This window comes from Oncorhynchus gorbuscha, linkage group LG02 (genome assembly GCF_021184085.1).
Source record: "Oncorhynchus gorbuscha isolate QuinsamMale2020 ecotype Even-year linkage group LG02, OgorEven_v1.0, whole genome shotgun sequence".
In the NCBI taxonomy this organism is placed as follows: Eukaryota; Metazoa; Chordata; class Actinopteri; order Salmoniformes; family Salmonidae; genus Oncorhynchus; species Oncorhynchus gorbuscha.
The window spans coordinates 69106523-69133062 of NC_060174.1; the positions used below are offsets into that span (position 1 = coordinate 69106523).

The 26540-nt window shown below is 45.2% G+C and overlaps 1 protein-coding gene across 8 annotated transcripts in view; it reads left to right on the forward strand.

The window, feature by feature from the left end:
* LOC124008291 (roundabout homolog 2-like) overlaps positions 1-25672 on the forward strand; it is a 203116-nt gene extending 177444 nt beyond the window's left edge. For 4 of the 8 annotated variants that reach the window (XM_046319475.1, XM_046319481.1, XM_046319494.1 and 1 more), the window contains 9 exons: positions 68-244; positions 1297-1336; positions 3433-3560; positions 4366-4638; positions 17608-17764; positions 19595-19852; positions 20831-21027; positions 25057-25221; positions 25439-25672. In XM_046319475.1, coding sequence (XP_046175431.1) covers positions 68-244; positions 1297-1336; positions 3433-3560; positions 4366-4638; positions 17608-17764; positions 19595-19852; positions 20831-21027; positions 25057-25221; positions 25439-25524 — 1481 coding nt within the window. In that variant the 3' untranslated portion in view covers positions 25525-25672. Of the gene's footprint in view, positions 1-67; positions 245-1081; positions 1109-1296; positions 1337-3432; positions 3561-4365; positions 4639-17607; positions 17765-19594; positions 19853-20830; positions 21028-25056; positions 25222-25438 lie in introns of all 8 variants that reach the window. The other 4 variants (XM_046319451.1, XM_046319467.1, XM_046319487.1 and 1 more) reach the window with 2 other exon arrangements.
* Positions 25673-26540: the final 868 nt, after the last annotated feature.

Genomic DNA, 26540 nt, shown 5'->3' on the forward strand with positions numbered 1-26540 from the left:
CCTATCCGCCAGATGCCATGGTGTCCATCTGATTTGGTGTCTCCTGTCCCCTGCTGTCTGTCCCCAGGTGCAGAGCTGCGTGATGTGATCACGGGGGCGGAGGGCAACAACAGCATCTCAGACGTGGTGAAACAGCCGGCCTTCATCGCTGGGCTAGGAGGGGCCTGCTGGATCGTCCTCATGGGCTTCAGCGCCTGGCTCTACTGGAGAAGGAAGAAGAGGAAGGGCCTCAGCAACTATGCAGGTCAGAACCACTATACTATTGTGGATACGGGCCTGAGTAATATCAACACCGATCAAAACCACTACACAGAAACATTGCAGTGTAGACTAGCTTTCCCAACTGCCTCAGATGATGTGTCTAGGGTGAGCTAGTGGAATCCCAGGTGAGAGACAGAGCTGTTTTGTCCAGATGGTGTATCATTTAATGCAGAATAAAGGAGATATTCAGCTCAGACAGAAATAAGTCTTCTTTGCTTTCATCCATTGTGCACCTATGTGCATCAGCTGTGAACACAATCCCATCAAGCCTGCACCATAAAACTCAAATACACTCATTTGAAATAAGTAATTCACATTTCCTTACATTATGGGACCGTGACCCATGTCATTCTCACATTAGCCATAAATGCATTCTCCAGATTTAGGTATGCAATTTTTCGTTTGGCCTTCCGGGGGTGATTTTAGCTGTGGACTATTGTCATTATTTGGTTTGCGATCACCGTGCTTCAGGGGCTGGGGAGGAAACCATAGTGATTACCGAATTATAGGGCTTTGCTTTATTCAAAAGCTCTCCTATGATCCCTCCTCCCCTCGGAGCAAAATCATTTTCAATAAGCAGTTCAATGTTTGTCTTCTTTTTGCCGCCTGCTTTGTATCTCTCAGCCAGCCAATCTCCATACCCCCTGTCACTGTTCTCCTCAACCAGATGTGTCTACCATTGTCAAACGGATGGTGTTGCACCTTTTTTTTTGTATCTCTGTGGTTGTGTTCATGTTTGTTTATGCTGACGTTGCATCGACTTTGTCTACAGCGTCGACAGGCTTTTAACACACACTATCTCTGTCTTGTTTTGTTGCAGTTCAGTCCTTCACCTTTACCCGTGCAGGTATTGGCCATTTGTCCTTGTCTTCTCACCTTAATTTGGATGTTGGACTGTAGCACTAGAAAATATTTCCCCCCAAACATATACCAGCTTGAAACACATTCAATGTTTTTCAGAGCACTCTTCTGATTAAAATTCTTCCTCCTCTCTCACTCTGCTCCCTGCCATCTCTCTCTCTGGTTGGACCACAGTGACGTTTCAACGAGACAGAGGACTGATTGAAAATGGAAGGTGAGGACAAACAAAGTCCTTATTAAGTCACTCAACACATCGTAATGGCATGGGTTTTGATTACGGTGACAAAAAAAAAAACATTAGAAGTGTAGATCCATCCCTTGTGGAACAACATGGGATGATGGTGTGATGATAGAACATATCGGTGTGGAATGATCAACCTTCGCGGAGGGTACAGATTCATAGGAAGAAGAATAGATCCGTTATGATGAATGAACTCCTTACATGTTCCACAACTCCCCCGCTTATTCATCCTGGCGCAACACGTGCGTTGATGTATCGATTGATTGAGTCATCAATCACTCCCGGGAAATTATCAGAAACAATTAATGCGGGCAGAGCAGGTTTTTTTATTGGCTCGTTCATCTGTGCAGCGGGGCTGGTGGCGGCGTTGCCAGGGGGGGGGGGGTGATGAATTTGCCTGTCGACACGCGGGGAGAGGCACTGCTGACGGCACGCCTCCAGAATACAAGCATATGTAACGATGTAAAGAGATAATGACCCAAGGGAGTGGGGCTGGAGAAGATACTCCCCAGTTCCACTGAACCCCAAGCAGGCAGACAGACACTGCTGTATAGGAATGTAGAGTATCCCTGTCGTCTACTACAACTCTAGTCTGATCTGCCTGACAGAACACAGAGACGCGTAGCCTAGCTCTGAATATCACTGGGTGAAAATCACTGGGCACTGACTCTGTGAGAATATGAAGAGAGCTCCCCCAGGGGCTAGGGGATCAGGCTCTTCCTCTCCCTCTCTCTTTCCTTCTCTCTGCTTTCTTGTCCTTTTTCTCTCCTCTCTTTCTCTCCTTTGTCACACCTGAACAGGCAGATCCAGCCCAGAGCTGATACAAATGCAGCCAAAAAATAAGATAAAAATAAACTGTGTTTTGTTGCCTGAGCCCACGTGTGTGTGTGTGTGTGTGTGTGCATGCGCGTGTGTGTGTGTGTGTGTGTGTGTGTGTGTGTGTGTGTGTGTGTGTGTGTGTGTGTGTGTGTGTGTGTGTGTGTGTGTGTGTGTGTGTGTGTGTGTGTGTGTGTGTGTGTGTGTGTGTGTGTGTGTGTGTGTGTGTGTGTGTGTGTGTGTGTGTGTTATTGGATATGTGTGTCTGTACATTTGTGGGAACATGCCTGTGTGATGTTATATGGAAATTGCTCTTATAATGTTTTAAACACATTTTAAGCTATCACAAGTCAGATGTATGCAATTCCCTGGGCGCGTGGCACACCTGGCTTAAAGGGAAATGCATTTGTGGACTTCTGCATTAAGTAACCAAATGCAAACAAAGGCACGTGAGCCTTGTGACTGAAGCCTCTGTACACACCAACAGCTATGTACGGTAATAGTTAATAGCACAGATATACCGTTTAGAAAAATAGTTTTTTTTCTCCTAGTAACAAAATAAAAAAACGATTCTGTATTTATTTCAGGCATTGGAGTGAAATTGCCAATTTCCTGTGCAATATGAGAGGGGTGGTTTCACCAAAACAGCCTATGAGCTTTGCCGTGTGTGTTGCTATGGAGACGCTACCCCACCACCCCGTGCTGGCAGGCTATCCGCCAGAAGGCCCTCTATGATTCAAAATGTAAAATGTAAATGTCTGTAGTGCTGGGCTCTAAAAGGGATTTAATGTCTGTGCGTTTAGTCCTGGTCCGTTTCTCTAGGGGGTGTTAGGGGCGCTAAAGCCCAGCACTGATTTATAGACTTGTCAGTTTTTTATGTCTCTCTGTTTGTTCATTGTTGCCTCTGCTCCAGGCTGCTCCAGAGGAGCAGATATGCTGAGTGAGGTTTCACAGCAATTTGTTGTTGAATGAGTCGGTATAACATCATGTGAGAAAATGAATAGTATTGCTGGGTTTCAGATGGAACCAGATGTTTTCCTAATAACAATCTCTCTCTCTCCCTCACCTCTCTCTCCCTCACCTCTCTCTCCCTCACCTCTCTCGCCCTCTCCTCTCTCTCCCTCACCTCTCCATCCCTCACCTCTCTCTCTCACCTCTCTCTCTCTCCCTCACCTCTCTCTCCCTCACCTCCTTATCCTTCACCTCTCTCTCATTCTTCTCCGTCCCTCTTCTGTCTTTATCTCCAAAAATAGTCGTCCTGGTCTACTGAAAGCCGGTGACCCAGGATTCCCCTGGTTGGCTGACTCCTGGCCCTCCACCAGCCTGCCGGCCAATGGGGGCCTGGGAGGTCCCAAGGACCGGGGTAACTTTGGTCGTGGAGGTAAGAAAACATAGGTATCACCTCTGGTCAAACAGAACCAAACCCAGGGAATTAGAGAATGGAGGTTGATAGAGGGCTGACCCAGACCGTCCCAGCTGACCATGGTGTCACACTATGCCACGGCAACACCACAGTCCCACAGTGAGACCAGAGGTCAGAGGTCATGTGCCCAGAGTGAGAGGCAGTGAATACATGTATGAGCTCCATGCATTATTCAGTGTGGAGGGTATCCCTCAGCAGGCACACTGACAGGCCGTCACACACACTTCGGACTCGCAGTCTCTCTGGATCACGCTACCTATCTCATCACTATTGGCTTCAAAAAACTGACACAAACTTTAATGAGAGTGTGTGTGTGTGTGTTTCTTCTGTCTATGCATGATTGGATTAAACACGCTTGTAAACTAGATTATTTGCTTGTGGCAGTGTGTGTTTCTTTTTGTGTGGGCGTTTGAGATGGAGAGATAGTATGTGTGTATTGGTGCCATTTTCCTGTAGCTCATTTAGCTCCCACCAGGCTGATGAGTGGCCCCGAGCCCCTGTGGGTAGAGCTGAAGGTCAGCCCTGTGTGATGGGCCCTTTCCCTCGGACACAGTGCCGGGCCCCTACAGGGCATTGCATGGCGACGTGATAATTATCCTGCTAGCTAATCACTTTGATTCATCTCAGCTCGATTGTTGGTCAGTTGAATTAACACAGGGAGCCTACCGCTGGAGCAGGGAGTGCTAATGTGTTACACGCTGACCTTAAAGATGGCCACTTTATCTCTTCATGCATCTGTCTGTTTCCTAATCTCTCATCTCAGATGTGCTACCCTCCGGAGTGGGTGAGAAGACGGGTACCATGCTGTCTGACGGCGCCATCTACAGCAGCATAGACTTCACAGGCAAAGCTGGTTACGGCAGCCCAGCACGGGGCTTACAGGCCACACCCTACGCCACCACCCAGATCCTGCAGTCCAACAGCTTCCATGAGCTGGCTGTGGACAGACCAGACCCTCGCTGGAAGGCTTCCCTTCGAGCCCAGCAGGAGATGGCAAACCTGGGCTACTCACTGACCGATGGACGCCCCTGTAACGGTACGCCACTGCAACACTGAGGAAGCACAGGGAGGGGACGGGCGGGATAGGGCTGTGTGATTTTGAATATGTGTGCATGTGTCCCTGGATTTGTGTATGCTCCAAAGGAAGCCCTAAAGCATAGCATCAGATCTCCCTAGATTGTATAACATTGTCTGGATGGTCAGTCACGGAGTGAAGCGCAGCATTCGTTAGATGGCTTTTTGGAATAACAATAGGCTTCAAGACTAGTAGAGGAGGAGAGAAAGAGAGAGAAAGATAGATCTGGAAACCACTGGCGTACCGGACAGCCTCGCAAGGCGGGGGGGGGCACGAGCTCTGGGGGCCCATGCACCCGTCATCGACAAATATTTTTTTTTTTACATTTAATCAATCATTTTGACAGTAACCCTCCAAAAATGTATGCATAAACCTTTTCCGTATACACTGGGAAGCTACATTTTTGTTTCTTGGGCTTCAAGAATGTGCCTCAGGCCTTGAAAAATGTACTATTGAACTAATTGAATGTAAGGGCATATCAGTGAACACATGCTGTGGTCAAGGCTAAGACGGTGCCAGGGCAATGAATGGAGCTTACTCAGGTGATCAAAGCGCATAGTGCTTCTTAGGTAGTTCTTTTATTAGTTTTAATTTAAAAACCAATCTCTCCGCAGAAGCAATAGTTACCGGAATGGTTAAAAACAGCTTGATTGCCATAGCAACATCAGAGGAACTGGGCAGAAGGGAGTGGTGCTTCAAATACAGCAGTTCTGCAAAATATTTAATTGAGCCTCTAATTCTCTTTAATTGCTGGCCTCAACACTTTACGGAAAGAGGTTAACTGTAGGCTATAGGAAGCTCTGGTTGCTATATCAACAGTCCCTCAACAGTCCCTTAAAACCACACTACAGGCTGATCCAACTTTGATGTAATGTCCTTAAAACAAGTCAAAACAAGGCTCAGTAGTATTTGTGGCCTCCACGTGCATGTATGACCTCCCTACAATGCCTGGGCATGCTCCTGATGAGGTGGCGGATGGTCTCCTGAGGGATCTCCTCCCATACCTGGACTAAAGCATCCGCCAACTCCTGGACAGTCTGTGGTGCAACGTGACGTTGGTGGATGGAGCGAGACATGATGTCCCAGATGTGCTCAATTGGATTCAGGCCTGGGGAACGGGCGGGCCAGTCCATAGCATCAATGCCTTCCTCTTGCAGGAACTGCTGACACACTCCAGCCACATGAGGTCTAGCATTGTCTTGCATTAGGAGGAACCCAGGGCCAACCACACCAGCATATAGTCTCTCAAGGGGTCTGAGGATCTCATCTCGGTACCTAATGGCAATCAGGCTACCTCTGGCGAGCACATGGAGGGCTGTGCGGCCCCCCAAAGAAATGCCACCCCACACCATGACTGACCCACTGCCAAACCGGTCATGCTGGAGGATGTTGCAGGCAGCAGAACGTTCTCCACGGCGTCTCCTGACTGTCACATCTGCCACATGTGCTCAGTGTGAACCTGCTTTCATCTGTGAAGAGCACAGGGTGCCAGTGGCGAATTTGCCAATCTTGGTGTTCTCTGGCAAATGGCAAACGTCCTGCACGGAGTTGGGCTGTAAGCACAACCCCCACCTGTGAACGTCGGGCCCTCATACCACCCTCATGGAGTCTGTTTCTGACCGTTTGAGCAGACACATGAACATTTGTGGCCTGCTGGAGGTCATTTTTCAGGGCTCTGGCAGTGCTCCTCCTGCTCCTCCTTGCACAAAGGCGGAGGTAGCGGTCCTGCTGCTGGGTTGTTGCCCTCCTACGGTCTCCTGATGTACTGGCCTGTCTCCTGGTAGCGCCTCCATTCTCTGGACACTACGCTGACAGACACAGCAACCCTTCTTGCCAGATCTCGCATTGATGTGCCATCCTGGATGAGCTGCACTACCTGAAACACTTGTGTGGGTTGTAGACTCCGTCTTATGCTACCACTAGAGTGAAAGCACCGCCAGCATTCAAAAGTGACCAAAACATCAGCCAGGAAGTATAGGAACTGAGAAGTGGCCTGTGGTCCCCACCTGCAGAACCACTCCATTATTGGGGGTGTCTTGCTAAATGATGTCTATTCCATTTGCACAACAGCATGTTAAATTTATTGTCAATCAGTGTTGTTTCCTACGTGGAAAGTTTGATTTCACAGAAGTGTGATTGACTTGGAGTTACATTGTGTTGTTTAAGTGTTCCCTTTTTGAGCAGTGTATAATAATATATACAGTTGAAGTCAGAAGTATACATACACTTAGTTTGGAGTAATTATATCTCGTTTTTCAACCACTCCACACATTTCATGTCAACAAACTATAGTTTTGGCAAGTCACTTAGGACATCTACTTTGTGCATGACACAAGTAATTTTTCCAGCGACTGTTGACAGAAAGATTAATTTGCTTATAATTCACTGTATCACAATTCCAGTGGGTCAGAAGTTTACATACACTAAGTTGACTGTGCCTTTAAACAGCTTGGAAAATTACAGAAAATGATGTCATGGCTTCAGAAGCTTCTGAGAATCATTTGAGTCAATTGGAGGTGTACCTGTGGAAATATTTCAAGGCCTACCTTCAAACTCAGTGCCTCTTTGCTTGACATCATGGGAAAATCAAAAGAAATCAAGACCTCAGAAAAGGAATTGTAGACCTCCACAAGTCTGGTTCATCCTTGGGAGCAATTTCCAAACGCCTGAAGGTACCCCATTCATCTGTACAAACAATAGTGCGTAAGTGTTCTGTCTCCTAGAGATTAATATACTTTGGTGCGAAAAGTGCAAATCAATCCCAGAACAACAGCAAAGGACCTTCTGAAGATGCTGGAGGAAATATCTATATCCACCGTCAAACAAGTCCTATATCGACATAACCTGAGAGGTCGCTCAGCAAGGAAGAAGCCACTGCTCCAAAAAAGCCAGACTGCGGTTTGCAACTGCACATGGGGACAAGGATCATACTTTTTGGAGAAATGCCCTCTGGTCTGATGAAACAAAAATAGAACTGTTTGGCCATAATGACCATATGAAAAAGGGGGAGGCTTGCAAGCCGAAGAACACCATGCCAACCATGAAGCACGGGAGTGGCAGCATCATGTTGTGGGGGTGCTTTGCTGCAGGAGGGACTGGTGCACTTCAGAAAATAGATGGCATCATGAGGAAGGAAAATTATGTGGTTATATTGAAGCAACATCTCAAGACATCAATCAGAAAGTTAAAGCTTGGTCGCAAATTGGTCTTCGAAATGGACAATGACCCCAAGCATACTTCCAAAGTTGTGGCAAAATAGCTGAAGGACAACAAAGTCAAGGTATTGGAGTGGCCATCACAAAGCCCTGACCTCAATCCTATAGAAAATTTGTGGGCAGAACTGAAAAAGCCTGTGTGAGCAAGGAGGCCTACAAACCTGACTCAGTTACACCAGTTCTATCAGGAGGAATGGGCCAAAATTCACCCAACTTATTGTGGGAAGCTTGTGGAAGGCTACCTGTAACGCTCCGGGTGTCGTGGGTGTGGAGTCAAATGCAGGAGACAGAGTTCAATGCTGTGCGTCTTTACTAGCACCAAACGCACCACAGGGTCGTTCCCAAACACAGGGGAAAAAGTACAAATAGGAAAAAATCACGACTAAGCACGTACCTCTACAACAGAGCCGAAGGTTTACAATAAAATAATCCCGCACAACAACCAGGCAGGCCGGCTGTCTAATAAAGACAAACGAATAAAACATAAACAGGTGCTACCACTAAACATACAAGGAGGGGGAGGAAAAACAATCAGTGGCAGCTAATAGGCCGGTGATGACGACCGCCGAGCGCCACCCGCCCGGGAAGGGGAACCACCCTCGGTCGGACTCGTGACACTACCCAAAACATTTGACCCAAGGAAAACAGTTTAAAGGCAATGCTACCAAATACTAATTGAGTGTATGTAAACTTCTGACCCACTGGGAATGTGATGAAATAATTAAAAGCTGAAATAAATCATTCTCTCTACTATTATTCTGACATTTCACATTCTTAAAATAAAGTGGTGATCCTAACTGACCTAAGACAGGAACATTGTACTAGGATTAAATGTCAGACATTGTGAAAAACTGAGTTTAAATGTATTTGGCTAAGGTGTCTGTAAACTACCGACTTCAACTGTATATAATATATAAGGTTAAATGTAATATATAATGCACAATGTCTCAGGAAAGAATGTCTCGGTTGGCAATACTTAGTATGCCTATAGAAAGCAGTCGGACCTACAGGCCGTGGTCAGTCTCTCAAGTTGGAGTTCATTCAATTTCTTTACTTTCAATTTACCTTTATTACAGCTCATTTGTGTAAGTTATTTGCCAGACAAAACCTGCTTATTTCAACAATAAATAGTGGCTGAATTTATCCTCTAGACAACTTATTTTTTCCTCATTGTTAGGCTTTTTTATGTGTTATTTTTTATAAATGGCTTATAATAGCAGCTAAATAGCGGTTAAATATTATATATAGCTATTATCACGTAGACGTAGACCCAGATGCAGACAACGTCGAAGTAACAACAGTTTATTAATCCAACAGGGGCAGGCAAAAGACAGATCAAGGGCAGGCAGAGGTCAGTAATCCAGATAGGTGGGGCTAAGTTACAGAACGGCAGGCAGGCTCAGGGTCAGGGCAGGCAGAAATGGTCAAAACCGTAAAAACTAGAAAACAATTACAATCGAGAGACAGGAACAGAGGGAAAAACATCGGTAGGCTTGAGGATACAAAATGAACTGGCAACAGACAAAAACAGAACACAGGTATAAATACACAGGGAATTAACGGGGAAGATGGGTGACACCTGCAGGGGGGTGGAGACAATCACAAAGACAGGTGAAACAGATCAGGATGTGACAGCTATATATAGTAGGCCACACTGCATAATTAAATCATCCCTAGTAAGCTAGTGTTTTGAGGGTGGACTGACTGTATTATTTGGCATTATTAGACTGTTTTGACTTTTTATCCAAGCTGGGACAGAGTGCTAGGAAGGCTCATGTCATGCAGGTTCATGTTGGCTATACAGGACAGTTGTATATACAAAGAATCCAACAGCAACAAAAAAATCCAATGGTTTCTGATTAGTATGCTGTTGTATTGAAAATATCAAATCAAATGTATTTATATAGCCTTTCGTACATCAGCTGATATCTCAAAGTCCTGTACAGCAACAACCCAGCCTAAAACCCCAAACACCAAGCAATGCAGGTGTAGAAAGACGGTGGCCAAAACCTAGGAAGAAACCTAGAGAGGAACCAGGCTATGAGGGGTGGCCAGTCCTCTTCTGGCTGTGCCGGGTGGAGATTATAACGGAACATGGCCAAGATGTTCAAATGTTCATAAATGACCAGCAGGGTCAAATAATAATAATCGCAGAAGTTGTCGAGGGTGCAACAATTAGAACCTCAGGAGTAAATGTCAGTTGGCTTTTCATAGCCGATCATTAAGAGTATCTCTACCACTCCTGCTGTCTCTAGAGATTTGAAAACAGCAGGTCTGGAACAGGTAGCACTTCCGGTGAATAGGTCAGGATTCCCACGGCCAGGTAGACTGGGGACAGCAAGGAGTCATCATGCCAGGTATGATCCTAGGGCTCAGGTCCTTCTGAGAGAGAGAAAGAAAGAGAAAAAGAGAGAATTAGAGAGAGCATACTTAAATTCACACAGGACACCGGATAAGACAGGAGAAGTACTCCAGATATAACAGACTGACCCTAGCCCCCGACACATGAACGACTGCAGCATAAATACTGGAGGCTGAAACAGGAGGGGTCAGGAGACACTGTGGCCCCATCCGATGATATCCCCGGACAGGGCCAAACAGGAAGGATATAACCCCACCCACTTTGCCAAAGCACAGCCCCCACACCACTAGAGGGATAACTTCAACCACCAATTTACCATCCTGAGACCAGGCCGAGTATAGCCCACAAAGATCTCTGCCACGGCACAACCCAAGGGGGGAAGCCAACCCAGACAGGAAGATCACATCAGTGACTCAACCCACTCAACTGACGCACCCCTCTTAGGGACGGCATGAAAGAGCACCAGTAAGCCAGTGACTCAGCCCCTGTAATAGGGTTAGACGCAGAGAATCGCAGTGGAAAGAGGGGAACCGGCCAGGCAGAGACAGCAATGGTGGTTCGTTGCTCCAGAGCCTTTCCGTTCACTTTCACAATCCTGGGCCAGACTACACTCAATCATATGACCCACTGAAGAGATGAGTCTTCAGTAAAGACTTAAAGGTTGAGACCGAGTCTGCGTCTCTCACATGGGTAGGCAGACCATTCCATAAAAATGGAGCTCTATAGGAGAAAGCCCTGCCTCCAGCTGTTTGCTAGAAATTCTAGGGACAATTAGGAGACCTGTGTCTTGTGACCGTAGCGTACATGTAGGTATGTAAGGCAGAACCAAATCAGAGAATTAGGTAGGAGCAAGCCCATGTAATGCTTTGTAGGTTAGCAGTAAAACCTTGAAATCAGCCCTTGCCTTAACAGGAAGCCAGTGTAGGGAGGCTAGCACTGGAGTAATATGATCAAATTTGGTTGGATCTATTCAGGATTCTAGCAGCCATATTCAGCACTAACTGAAGTTTATTTAGTGCTTTATCCGGATAGCCGGAAAGTAGAGCATTGCAATAGTCTAACCTAGAAGTAACAAAGGCATGGATTCATTTTTCTACTTAATTTTGGACAGAAAGTTTCTGATTTTTGCATGTTACGTAGATGGGAAAAAAGCTGTCCTTGAAACAGTCTTGATATGTTCGTCAAAAGAGAGATCAGGGTCCAGAGTAACGCCGAGATCCTTCACAGTTTTATTTGAGACGACTGTACAACCATTAAGATGAATTGTCATATTCAACAGAAGATCTCTTCTTTTCTTTGGGACCTAGAACAAGTATCTCTGTTTTGTCCGAGTTTAAAAGTAGACTTCCTTATGTCTGAAACACAGGCTTCTAGCGAGGGCAATTTTGGGGCCTCTTCATCTGAGGAGGAGTAGGAAGGATCGGACCAATATGCAGCGTCGTTAGTGTCCATGTTCATATTTATTATAACTCAGAACACTAAGACCAAAATAACAAAAATAGACTAACACGAAACAGTTCTGTCTGGTGCAGACACAGAGACAGAAAACAACTACCCACATCCATAGTGGGAAAACAGACTGCCTTAAGTATGATTCTCAATCAGAGACAACGATTGCCAGCTGCCTCTGATTGGGAACCATACCAGGCCAAACACATAGAAATACAAAACCTAGACTACAAAACATAGAATGCCCACCCCAACTCGTGCCCTGACCACACTAAAACAGAGACATAAAAAAGGAACTAAGGTCAGGACGTGACAGTACCCCCAAAGATGCGGACTCCGTCCGCAACACCTAAACCCATAGGGGAGGGTCTGGGTGGGCATCTGTCCGTGGTGACGGCTCTGGCATGGGACGTGGACCCCACTCCACCATAGTCTTGGCCCACTTAAGTGGCGCCTTTGGAGGGCCGACCCTCGCCGCCGACCTCGGACTGGGGACCCTTGCAGCGGGCCCCGAATAGGCGGGAGACTCTGGCAGCGCTGGAGTGAAGGGCAACTCTGGCAGCACCGGAGTGGAGGGCGACTCTGGCAGCGCCGGAGTGTAGGGCGACTCTGGCAGCGCCGGAGTGACGGGCGGCTCTGGCAGCGCTGGAGTGACAGGCGGCTCTGGCAGCGCCGGACTAATGGGGGATTGGGCGGCTCTGGCAGCGCCGGACTGACGGGTGGCTCTGGCAGCGCCAGATTGAAGGCCGGCTCTGGCAGCGCCGGACTGGCGGGTGGCTCTGGCAGCGCCTGACTGAAGGGCGGCTCTGGCAACGCCTGACTAACGGGCGGCTCTGGCAGCGCCGGAGTGAAGGGCGACTCTGGCAGCTCCCGACTGACGGGCAGCTCCGGACAGGAGGGAGTCTCTGGAAGCAATGGACAGGAGGGAGACTGGAAGCGCTGGAGTGAAGGGCAACTCTGGCAGCGCCGGAGTGGAGGGCGACTCTGGCAGCGCCGGAGTGTAGGGCGACTCTGGCAGCGCCGGAGTGACGGGCGGCTCTGGCAGCGCTGGAGTGACAGGCGGCTCTGGCAGCGCCGGACTAATGGGGGATTGGGCGGCTCTGGCAGCGCCGGACTGACGGGTGGCTCTGGCAGCGCCAGATTGAAGGCCGGCTCTGGCAGCGCCGGACTGGCGGGTGGCTCTGGCAGCGCCTGACTGAAGGGCGGCTCTGGCAACGCCTGACTAACGGGCGGCTCTGGCAGCGCCGGAGTGAAGGGCGACTCTGGCAGCTCCCGACTGACGGGCAGCTCCGGACAGGAGGGAGGCTCTGGAAGCACTGGACAGGAGGGAGACTGGAAGCGCTGGACAGGAGGGAGACTCTGGAACCACTGGACAGGCGGGATCACCTGGAGGGAGGAGACGGAGAGACAGCCTGGTGTGTGGGTCTGCCACAGGAGGCCTGGTGCGTGGAGGAAGCACCGGATGGACCGGACCGTGGAGGCTCACTGGAGGGTCTCGAGCATCGAGCCAGCACAACCTGTCCTGGCTGGATACTCTCTGTAGCCCGGCAAGTGCGGCGGGGTGGAACAGACCGCACTGGGCTGTGCTGGCGAACTGGGGACACGTAGGGCTGCTGCCATATAACCCGGGCCAAGAGACGCACTGAAGACCAGATGCACTGAGCCAGCTTCATTACTCCTGGCTCGATGCCCACTCTAGCCTGGCCGATACGAGGAGCTGCGATGTAGCGCACCGGGCTATGCCTGCGCACTGGGGACACCGTGCACCTCACGACATAACACGGTGCCTGCCCGGGCAACCTCTCTCCACGGTAAGCACGGGGAGTTGGCTCAGGTCTCCTACCTGACTTAGCCACACTCCCTGTGTGCCCCCCCAATAAATATTTGGGGCTGCCTCTCGTCCCTGTTGCGCTGCCGTGCTAACTCCTCATATCGCCGACGCTCAGCTTTAGCTGTCTGCAGCTCTTCCCGGGGGCGGCAATATTCCCCAGCCTGTGCCCAGGGTCCCTTACCGTCCAAAATCTCCTCCCATGTCCAGGAGTCCAAAACCCTCTGCTCCTGGTTACCAAGCTGCTTGGTCCGGTTGTGGTGGGTAGATCTGTTACGGCTGTCCTCTTCATCTGAGGAGGAGTAGGAAGGATCGGACCAATATGCAGAATGGTAAGTGTCCATGTTCATATTTATTATAACTCAAAATAACAAAAATAGACCAACACGAAACAGTTCTGTCTGGTGCTGACACAGAGACAAAAAAAACTACCCACACCCATAGTAGGAAAACAGGCCGCCTAAGTATGGTTCTCAATCAGAGACAACGATTGCCAGCTGCCTCTGATTGGGAACCATACCAGGCCAAACACAGAAATCCAAACCTAGACTACAAAACATAGAATGCCCACCCCAACTCACGCCCTGACCACACTAAAACAGAGACATAAAAAAGGAACTAAGGTCAGGACGTGACAGCTTCACCATGTTTCATTGAAATGTTCAGCTGTGTGTCATCCGCATAGCAGTGAAAGTTAACATTATGTTTTCGAATGACATCCCCAAGAGGTCAAATATATAATGAAAACAATAGTGATCCTAAAACGGAACCTTGAGGAACACTGAAATTTACAGTTGATTTGTCAGAGGACAAACCATTCACAGAGACAAACTGATATCTTTCCGACAGATAAGATCTAAACCAGGCCAGAACTTGTCCGTGTAGACCAATTTGGGTTTCCAATCTCTCCAAAAGAATGTGGTGATCGATGGTATCAAAAGCAGCACTAAGGTCTAGGAGCACGAGGACAGATGCAGAGCCTCGGTCTGATGCCATTGAAAGGTAATTTACCACCTTCACAAGTGCAGTCTCAGTGCTATGATGGGGTCTAAAACCAGACTGCAATCTTCCAGAATCTTCCATTTCATATACATTGTTTGTCTTCAGGAAGGCAGTTTTTTCAAAAAAAAATGAAAGGAATGGAAGATTCTATATAGGCTGATAGTTTTTTATATTTTCTGGGTCAAGGTTTGGCTTTTTCAAGAGAGGCTTTATTACTGCCACTTTTAGTGAGTTTGGTACACATCCGGTGGATCGAGAGCCGTTTATTATGTTCAACATAGGAGGGCCAAGCACAGGAAACAGCTCTTTCAGTAGTTTAGTTGGAATAGGGTCCAGTATGCAGCTTGAAGGTTTAGGGGCCATGATTATTTTCATCATTGTGTCAAGAGATATAGTACTAAAACACTTGAGTGTCTCTCTTGATCCTAGGTCCTGGCAGAGTTGTGCAGACTCAGGACAACTGAGCTTTGAAGGAATACGCAGAATTAAAGAGGAGTCCGTACTTTCTAATAATCATGATCTTTTCCTCAAAGAAGTTCATTAATTTATTACTGCTGAAGTGACAGCCATCCTCACATGGGGAATGCTGCTTTTTAGTTAGCTTTGCGACAGTATCAAAAAGACATTTCGGATTGTTCTTATTTTCCTCAATAAATTTTACAATCTGCAATGTTTGAATTTCCAACTTTAATTACTGAACTACTGAAGTAATTACATTATTGCCACCAGCCAGGAGTCTAAATGGCAGCCTAATGACACTTAGAATGTGTATACTGTAGCTTTGTGAAATGTTAGGTTTAGCATGAGAAAATGACATCCAAATTGTTCTACCAATAAACATTTGTATGTATTTTCTGAGGATTGATTAGAGAAGAGAGCCGAGAGTTGAATGTTGAGTTGAGTAGAGAGAGCAGACAGGGAGAGCACAAACAACAAGTTAGAGATGGAGGGAGAAAGGGGGCAGCAGAGAGAGGGGGATGTTATATTTACATTTTCATTGTAAATGGACCCTGAGGATACAGTGGTTAATCGCTCCTCTCTTCATGTCGATTTTTACTCCTCAGCCTCGGGAGTTTTTCTACCCCAGAAATGTCAGAAAATGAAGGCACATTTCTTTGGATTAATTTGATTAGCAGAGGCAGGGATTCCTTTGTGTTTTGACCCATGGATATTCAATTAGCTTGGCTTTACCGAGCAGAGCCGTATTGTAGGGAGAGTCTCAGTCAGTCTGTCTGTTGGTCAGGTGGCCGGCCATTCTCCTGCATGCTTTGGGCTGTATGCTCACCTGAGGGCTGGTTCACTGAGAGAGATAAGGAACAGAGATGAAGAGGAAGAGAAGGAATGGAAAGAGTGAGGGAGCCAGCCTGCAGCTCCGGGCCCCAGGTCTCAGTGCTTCTTTAAGAAATCGAGACCTTGGGACTGTGAAGTTAGAACCTAATAATGCCAAGTTCAAATGGATTTTTTTATATCTCACTAAATATGGTTTAGGCTAGTCTAGCCATCAATAATGGCACTCAAGCAAAAAAAAACAGTAAATGATGTTGTTGCATCATTGAATTTGTCTGATCATAATGCATTTCTTAATATAGTTGAAGATGTGTTCTGACTCTTATCTTGATAAAATAGTTTCAGTCTATCATTGATGCATTCAAATAGCTACAGTTTTCTTAACTGAACACGTCTAGTTCCGAAGTGTCAGACAGAACCTTATAGTTGAACCCAGATTGACATTTCAGAGCCATAAGATTCTATCTGTGATTGCACGCCCCTAAAAATTTTTATTTACAAATGCCTCAGCATTTTGATACTCTGCACTTCATGTATCCTTAAGGTGAGAACCTTAATGGGATATGAAAGAACAATTCAAAACAGTTCTGAAATCTGCGATGTGAAAAGTCTTATGCTCAATATCTCAGAACTATGCTTTGTGCAGATAGAACCTTATAGTCCCAAGGTCACAATATGTCAACATAGAGGAAAAGTCTTAGTGCTCTGTCAGCACACGAAGAGAGAAATAATGAGAGCCAGGTGGGGGAGAAAGAGAGGGAGAAAGCCCAGGTGATGATAAAATAGCTCTCCAAGCAGCAGTGTGTGTGTGTGTGTGTGTGTGTGTGTGTGTGTGTGTGTGTGTGTGTGTGTGTGTGTGTGTGTGTGTGTGTGTGTGTGTGTGTGTGTGTGTGTGTGTGTGTGTGTGTGTGTGTGTGTGTGTGTGTGTGTGTGTGTGTGTGTGTGTGTGTGTGTGTGTGTGTGTGTGTTTGAACCACATGGGGTGGGAAATAGTATCAGCTCATTAAAACCCACAGCTTGGGGGCTGTAGGGATATCTCTACATTGTGAGGCAAAGACCGGGCTGATAAGATCAACTCTCTATCTCTGACTTCCCTTCCCTCTCTCAATTCAGTTCAATTCAAGGGCTTTTTTTGGCATGGGAAACATATGTTAACATTGCCAAAGCAAGTGAAGTAGATAATAAACTAAATTGAAATAAACAATAAAAATGAACAGTCACATTACACTCGCAGAAGTTCCAAAAGAATAAAGACATTTCATGTTATGTATATATACAGTGTTGTAACGATGTGCAAATAGTGAAAGTACAAAAGGGAAAATAAATAAACATAAATATGGGTTGTATTTACAACGGTATTTGTTTTCACTAGTTGCCCTTTTCTTGTGTTACCAAGTGACAAGTCTTGCTGCTGTGATGGCAGACTGTGGTATTTCACCCAATAAATATGGGAATTTATCAAAATTGGGTTTGTTTTCGAATTCTTTGTGGATGTGTGTTATCTGAGGGAAATATGTGTCTCTAATATTGTCATACATTTGGCAGGAGGTTAGGAAGTGCAGCTCAGTGCAGTTCTACCTCTTTTTGTGGTCAGGGGGGCACATAGTCTGTCTTGTCTTGAGAGCCAGGTCTACTTACGGTGGCCTTTCTCAATAGCAAGGCTATGCTCACTGAGTCTGTACATAGTCAAAGCTGCCCTTTAAGTTTGGGTCAGTCACAGTGGTCAGGTATTTTGCCACTGTGTACTCTCTGTTTAGGGCCAAGTCTCTTTCTCTCTCTCCACTCAGGGGGAAAGGGCGGCAAGAAAAAGAAGTCGAAGGGTGGGTCGAAGACCTCCAAATCCAATGGGTCCTGTTGGGTCAACATGCCCCTGCCTCCCCCACCCATGCACCCTCTGCCAGGCACCGAGGTGGACCACTACCCCCTAGAGAACCATGGAGGAGGGTAAGATAATATGTTTTCTCTCTCCACACACATGTAGACATACCAGTACCTGGGTACAAATACATGTTTTGATTCTTTGTTATTGAAGTACTTGTTTTCTATGTATTTTGGTCTGGTCAAATAATGTGTCCCAAATCATCTACTTTTATTTCAAATAATTTCCGATAAAATGCTTACTATTTGAAAATACTTACAGTATTTCTAAATACGTTATTTCAAATACCAAAGAGGCCTGGGTTCAAATGCATGGGAGTATATATATATATATATATGTGTATTGGAAATACACTGTGTAATACTACGTGCCAATTACATTCCAAGTGTATTTCCAAATCCATTCCAATATTACTACAGTATATTTCTATTACTATATATAACTATTGTGTTTTAAAAACAAATGTCTTTGAAAGTCATTAGAATACCCTAAATAGTATTTTGATACATGTACCTATAAACATTCTATCATACTATCACAGGAAGTGAAATAATAGCAAGGAGCACATGTAGCCTTTCTTGTCTTTTGGGGATCTAAAGTCTGTCAGTGAGCCATTGAGAGGAAAGAAAACCCTCTCCTAATTGGCTGTAACCAGCATGGCTCTCTGTCTCTCCTGGAGCTCTCCTCTATCTCTAGGTGTGTGTGTGTGTGTGTGTGTGTGTGTGTGTGTGTGTGTGTGTGTGTGTGTGTGTGTGTGTGTGTGTGTGTGTGTGTGTGTGTGTGTGTGTGTGTGTGTGTGTGTGTGTGTGTGTGTGTGTGTGTGTGTGTGTGTGTGTGTGTGTGTGTGTGTGTGGTGCATGCGCGCTAAACGAGAGGGCTAAGCACAAACGAGCAGCAGGCTGTTACAGGGTACTCCAGTGCTGATTGAGCTCTGGTGTCTGCACTTGTCATACTGAGGAAACAGCCATCTTCATTACTCGGCTTGTTATTGTAAGAAAAAGACACTGTTTTTGTCACAGGCATGTTTTGGAAAGAGGGCCGTGGAAGAACCTTGCCCTAGATATTGGGGTAATATAATGCAGTTACTGTATGACTGTTGCTGTGCAAGGACAAATGTAAGATTTCAAAATTATTATATTATAATACTTTCCTTGGGAATCTGAGGACGTTGATACCGTCTCCTCCCCTTCATCTACACTGACTAAAGTGGATTCAACTGGTGACATCAATAGGGGATCATAGCTTTCACCTGAATTCATCAGGTCATGTTCCTAATGTTTTGTACACTCAGTGCATTTCTGCCTAAAACCTTGGGGTGTGCACATTTGCATACATATCTTGCAGCCAGTTTCAAGAAGCTTTGGCTGGTTCACCACCACTTATAACAAAACAGCATGTGGTTAGATCTTTTCATTTGATCTCAGCACCCCATTCCTGCCAGTCACTTTGTAATTACAAACCGCAGCCAATCCGTGTAATTCCCTCTCTCCCTCTGCTGAGAGATAGAACATCAGATAACAGTGTGTTTAACGGTCTGGCAAAATACAAACCAGTAGAAAAAGAATAGTATTTGTCTGTTGGCTAGGCTTTGTCTCATCACCAGTGTATAACACTGAGAGCAAGTCACTGTGCACTAGCAGTAACACACTTACATAGATTTCTAAGCACCATAGGCTGTGTTTATACAGACAGCCCAATGTCCACTAATTGGGCTTTTGACAAATCACATCAGATCTTTTTCAGAGCTGATCTGATCGGTCCGAAGACCAATTAGTGGTAAAAAAAAAAGACTTTGGGCTGCCTGTGTAAATATAGCCATAAACACACACATCCACAGTATAAGGTTTTAGATTTTAGCCTGAATTACTGACATTCTCGTTCCCTACATATTGTAGGTATGACAGTGACAGCTGGGCCCCGCCCCTTCCTGTCCAGACTTACCTTCACCAGGGATTGGACGACGATCTAGAGGAGGAGCGAGTGCCCACCCCGCCCCTCAGGGGAGTGGCCTCTTCCCCGGCAGCAGCTACCTACAGCCAACCGTCATCCTCCTCCCTAAGCTCCACCCACCACGAGGAGATGCAGTCCATGCTGCAGGCCCACCTGGATGAGCTGACCAGAGCCTACCAGTATGAAGTGGCCAAACAGACATGGTGAGGAGGAGAGAAATTACTGTGGATCTGTCAATGGATTTCTTCCTTCCTTTGGACAATAACTCTTTACTTTCTATGTAGTCTCTTCTCAAAGCCTCTGTGGAGTCAGGCACATGATATGATACAACAATTGCCCTTGCTGCATGTTTTGGATGCATTATGTATCCACTTTCCACTGTCAATTGAATAGATAAGTACTGTACTTTGTGTGCTTTTGAATTGCCACCGGTACTTGTTAAATTTGTCTAAATTGCCTATGATATTTCAATCATGAGACATTCACCTGGCAATTTTCTGCTTTGCACTGTGAATGAATGAGCTGTCGTTCTCTAGAACTGAGCTAGGTATTTTGCATATCAATAGCCAATAGTCTTGTTGAGTGTTTTCATATCGGTGTGGTGTTTAGGCATGTCATCCTAACCCCTGGTTTCATGTTTCATGTGAGCGATAAAAACGTCCCTTCATTGATTACACCTCTAACGTGTAACAGGCATTGGGAAACGGGTCATGTCGGTAGGAACGCGTGTTGAGGGGTAATGATGGGTTTTGGCCTAGCGTGCTTCTCTGACAACAGGAAGAAGAGCTGCTAATTACATATGCGTCTCCTCCATAGTGGGACGAGGCATGGGGCAAGGCATCGGAGGGGACAGCGGTGGGGGGAGAAAACAGACACGTTACTGACAGCCCTGCCCAACCCTGCTATTCTTCTCCTTTCACCCAGACAATTACCAGTCCATTGTGTTAGTGCTAGCACGAGTGTCGCGGAAGGGATGTGCACATAGTTGTGAAGCGAAAATAATGAATTCAATCTCCCACACAAACACTCACCAATGCTGAACGAGGCCCTAGTACTGCACTCTGGCATTTGGTTGTTCAGGGATTTGTGTTTTAGCCTTTACGTCCTGTCTGTTAGTGTCTTTATCTACTGCTCAGTTTCCTGTCTCAGTGACATAACATGTTCCCTCATGTTCTATACAGGCAAATGAAGGGCAGCCCACACCCGCCCAAGGCCCCTGTCCCTCCAATGGGCTATGTGTCTAGCACGCTGGGGTCTGACCTGGGGACCAACCTCCAGTGTGAGGAAGAAGAGGAGGATGAAGGCTACGGAGTGTCACGTCAGCTCTGTGGCTTTGACTACACTGCTGGACTCAGCATGGACAACCTGGAGGGCTCAGGTGAGACACACATGCACGCACACGCACACACAAACGGATTATACCCTTCAAACACACACGGATCATGTTCAATTTGCAGTTTCACATTTGAAATTGCTCTTTTCACATGTTGAGCTTAAATTTCACACATGAAACCATATTAATACCACCTTTTCACATGTGAGGAGAATACTTTCACATATGGAAATTCAAGTTCATATATGAAAATCAATCACATGTGAATTTGCAATTCCACATGTGAAAATGAGATTTTTCCATCTGAAATGTTTCAAATATGAAACTGCAAATTAGATTTTTAAATGTAATTGTTTTTTATACTTTTTTTTCAACTTGCAATTCCACATTTGAAAGTGAAATTCAAATTTGTAAGAAAACTCCACATGAAAATCTCAATTTCATATGCGGAATTGCAAGTTCACATGTGAACATTTTATTAGCTGTTTCACATGTAAAAGATAACTCCCAACTGTGAGAATCTTGCTTTCACATGTGGAATTGCAGATTCACATGTGTGGTTGAAAGAATGTTATCCTCCTCATGTGAAAATATGGTGCTAAAATGTTACAGCAGCATTGTTTCCACACGTGGAATTAGGGTGACCACATCTAAAAAGCACAAATGTGGGACCAGAGAACGATTTTGTGGGACATTCGCAGAACAATCGCATTTGTCTACATTAGCTCAACCGTCCTGCGGGGGACCCACCGATCCTTAAGGAGTTTACAAACAGAGCAAATCAAGCTTATATTTTGGGTTCTGATGGGGTATGACAGATGAACTAAGCTCATGAGGCATGTATACATTATATTCTTCAAGAATCAATTGGAGCATATCATTAATTTTATAAGTATATGGATGTAGCAACTAAGGATTGCTATGTCACCATTTGAACTTGATCAATTAACCTGCCCCCCCCCAATTGTTATATATATATATATAGTCTGTCCACCATTCTGCGCTTGTCCCACATATCTGATATTGGCAGAAAGCTTAAATTCTTGTTCATCTAACTGCACTGTCCAATTTACAGTAGCTATTACAGTGAAAGAATACATGCTATTGTTTGAGGAGAGTGCACAGTTTTGAACATAATAAACAAATTAGGCACATTTGGGCAGTTCTGATACAACATTTTAACTTCTTGACGCTACTCAATCATTTTCGTCAGCAACCGCTGAATAGCATAGCGCCACAGTCAAATAATATTACTAAAAAATATTAATATTCATGAAATCACAAGTGCAATATTGCAAAACACAGCTTAGCCTTTTGTTAATCCACCTGTCATCTCATATTTTGAAATGATGCTTTACAGCGAACGCAATCCAAGCGTTTGTGTAAGTTTATCGATAGCATAACAAAACATTATGTACACTAAGCATTAAGTAGCTCTAGGTCACGAAAATCGGAATAGCAATCAAATGAATCGTTTACCTTTGATGATCTTCGGATTTTTTCACTCACGAGACTCCCAGTTACACAACAAATGTTCCTTTTGTTCCATAAAGATTATTTTTATACCCAAAATATCTCTGTTTGTTTGTCGCGTTATGTTCAGAAATCCACAGGAAAGAGCGGTCACCACAACGCAGACGTATATTCCAAATAATATCCATAATGTCCACAGAAACATGTCAAAGTTTTTTATAATCAATCCTTGTTTTTAGAATATATATTCGATAATATATGTACCAGGTGTATAGGTTTGTCAATAACACCGGGAGAAACAATGGCCGCTTTACTCTGTAGCGCAAAACTCACTCTGAGAGCCCCCACCTATCCACTTACACAATGTGATCTTTCACGCTCATTTTTCAAAATAAAAGCCTGAAACTATGTCTAAAGACTGTTGACACCTTAGGGAAGCCATAGAAAAAGGAATCTGGTTGATATCCCTTTAAATGGAGGATAGGCATGCATAGGAACAGAGAGGTTTCAAAATAAGAGGCACTTCCTGATTGGATTTTCCTCTGGTTTTCGCCTGCAATATCAGATCTGTTATACTCACAGACAATATTTTTTTGAGTTTTGGAAACTTTAGAGTGTTTTCTATCCTAATCTGAGAATTATATGCATATTCTAGTTTCAGGGCCTGAGCTACAGGCAGTTAGATTTAGGTATATATGCTTATACTCATAAAAAGTAAACTCCTTGGAATAATATGTTATTATATGGTGCAATCCTCTAGGGAGTTACTTTTGTGGCATTAATATCAAGCAAAGCATCTGAAGTATTGCAAACAAAAATAATGATATTTAAATCAAAACATGAACCACAAATTATTAATAGCAAAACAAAATAAGAAAATAATTTTTAAATGCAAAAACAAATTAATTGTAAATTGATGCAGAAAACAAAAAAACACTGAAACATTTGTTATGATAACGCAATTAAATAAAACGCTTTCCTCTTTTGTGCAATTTTCCCTATCTTTGGTTATGTTACCCTGGCCTTTGCTTTCTCTGCTTTTTTCCAGGTGAAGGTTTTGGTACATTCTTTCCAGCAGCATAGCACTCTGCATCCCACTGCTGGTTTGCTGCTGAAGCTAAGCAGCGTTGGTATTGGTCAGTCCCTAGATGGGAGACCAGATGTGGCTGGAAGTGTGGGAAAAAAAACGTGTTACATGTTGGGAATTTATTTTCTTCACGAGGGAAGAACCTATGAAGAATGTACATGTGAAACTTAACACGCGTCCAAACATTTCAACAACAAAAATATATACATGGGATTTGTTCATGTGCAGTCAGTTCATCTTTACATTGAGCAGGAAGTCAAAGATTTGGGAGCAGTGAGTAAATTGGCAATAGCAATGGTTTTATCCAGTAACCCACTTATGGAGAGTAAATGCTTTGTCGTTTTGACTGCACATTATGCAGTTTTGACTGACAGCTTTTTGATATCCAATTTTCTCAACCATACCGTGTCATACTCAAGACTGATGGTTTCATAATGTGATATTCAGACTCATTAATTTGAAAAAAAAACATTCTATGAAAGGGAAAGAAAGGAACAATTTTGTGAAATCTGGTGCTCACACATGAGAGAAATCCATCCCCATGGAAGGACAGAAACATTACAACTAGTTAGTTATTTGATTTCAGATGGAAGCTGTCTTTTCTCTGTGACATCTCATTTGGGCTTTTTGTTTCAAACTCTCACTGCCATTTCAAGGGTATGACCATATTGTCTAAACACTTCTTCTTTCAGTCTCTCTAATGTTATAAAAACAAAGTTAATGTGTTGGGGAGAAGGGACAAGGTGAGGCGACTTCAGATCCAGAGGGCAAGATTGATGTTATTTTGTCGACCCCTAGTCTGTGTGGTGAAGGAGAGTGAGACCACGGTTCAGTCCTAGTCAGTTTTCTGGGAGATGATGGAACATTAAGGCATGCTAGCTTAGACACAGGGGACTCTCTGCTGATATACAGTATGTGCTGTTTCTGTGATCAAGTTGGTGGTGTGCAGTAATCTGCTGTGTTACCTCTGTGGGGAGAAGGCTATGCTAGATCAGCTTATCTCTACAAAGGTCTCTCCTCTGTCTCCTCTCCCCCAGAGACCGGGCCAACACACACAGATTGAAAAGGCCAATGCATTTAGGATGGGAGCCAGTAATTACAACCACGTCTTATCCTTTAGCTTGAATTGTCAAGATGTGAGAGTAGTTTATCCGTACTGCCCACACCAACAATCTTATCTAGGAAAGTTTATTGCAGCGATGTCCCCCCTCTTACATCAGCTGATGTCACAAAGTGCTATACAGAAACTCAGCCCAAAATGCCAAACAGCAAGCAATGTAGGTATAGAAGCATCTCCTCTCTTCCTGTCCTCAGTTAATTTGATTTACAAAGTAGTATCTTTTCATACTCGTGTTCATTTTAGTACTTTCACTGCATAATTTCTAATATAGAGCTTATCAGTGCAAAAGCTGTGATAAGTCATTGATTGCAAATCTAAACTGATTAGCGATGTTGTGCATCTCTCTAAATCCCTGTTGCCCGTGTCCCTGTGCTCTCTCCTTCACCCCATGTAGGTAAAGGGTACCCCCAGCGGGGTCGGCCAGGTAGCTCAGGCTCCACAGAGAGCAGTGCTCTGGGCACACAGAGCCTCGGTCACCAGAAGGCCACGCACACTGGACGCAAACCCCGGGCAGAAACTGTTGGGACGCTGCCCAGACGGAGAGACACCCCCACAGATGGTAGGACGTAGGGTGTGTGTGGGGGGGGGGGGGGGGGGGGGGAGATGAGGAAGGTGGATAGGAGCTTCTTTGTTGACTGTGGTTGTTAACAAGCTTATTAGCCATACTGATCCCTATGATATGACCCACTGGTCCATCCTTGATTACAAAGTCTGTGTATTACCCCGAAGGTTAATGGCAGTGTTAATCTGAGCCTCTTGTCATCCTCTCTCCTCAGCAGACTCTCCTGCCCCAGAGCAGGTCAACAGTGTGGGGGCCAGGCTGCATGGTTCATGGGCGGCCGGAGGCTCGGACCCCCCCTGAGGAGTGTATGGTCTCCACGCTGGAGCGGCAGCACATGGCCTCCTGGAGCGGCACACCCGCCAACATGGGCACCCTGGGCAGGGCCCGTCACAGGGCTGGGGCTGGCATTGACCACCCACACAACAGCCACAATGGCCACCCGCCTCCCAACAGCACCGAGCAGAACTACGGAGAACGATGTACGTATCTAGCTCCTCCTGACTAATATGTCCACAGCGGCAATTTGTTGTAAGAGAGCGAGGGAAACGCAGAGCTGTTTAATGTGATGTACAGACACACAGACACGTCTGACAGTGTTCTTTTTACAGTGTTACTTTCATCCTTCCTTCCAATATAATATTCTGCATGTCACTTGCCCCTCCTGTTTCATGTCACAAGATGTACAGTAAGTCACTCTACATTAATGAAGTAAAATTACTACAGTTAAGCTATTGACTCATGAAAGTGAAAGGACTTATTTTCAGTTTTTCTCTTGTTTTGCTTCGCTATGCAAGCCAAAATCTGACATTGAAGTTGTCTCTTTCACTTGTAATTTTACATTGTGAGTTGATGGACTTGTGGTGCCACATTAAGTGAGGAATTTGTGATAAATGATCACCTGAGATTGACACTTTGATTTCGGATCTCTGTGTCTTTCTCTTGCAGAGTCTTTGTGATGAATCGGACCCTCCAGTGCTGCCTGTCTATAAGTGCAATGAGATTTCCTCTCTCCAAATGCTACAGGACGGAGGATGGAGAAATGTCAGGAAGTGGAAAGAGTGTGAGGGAAACGCTGAGCTGTAAATGTGATGTACAGACACACAGACACGTCTCACAGTGTTCTTTTTACAGTGTTACTTTCATCCTTCCTTCCAATATAATATTCTGTATGTCACTTGCCCCTCCTGTTTCATGTCACAAGATGTACAGTAAGTCACTCTACATTAATGAAGTAAAATCACTACAGTTAAGCTATTGACTCAAGAAAGTGAAAGGACTTGCATTTCTTTGTAAATAGGTTTTGTATTTTCAGTTTT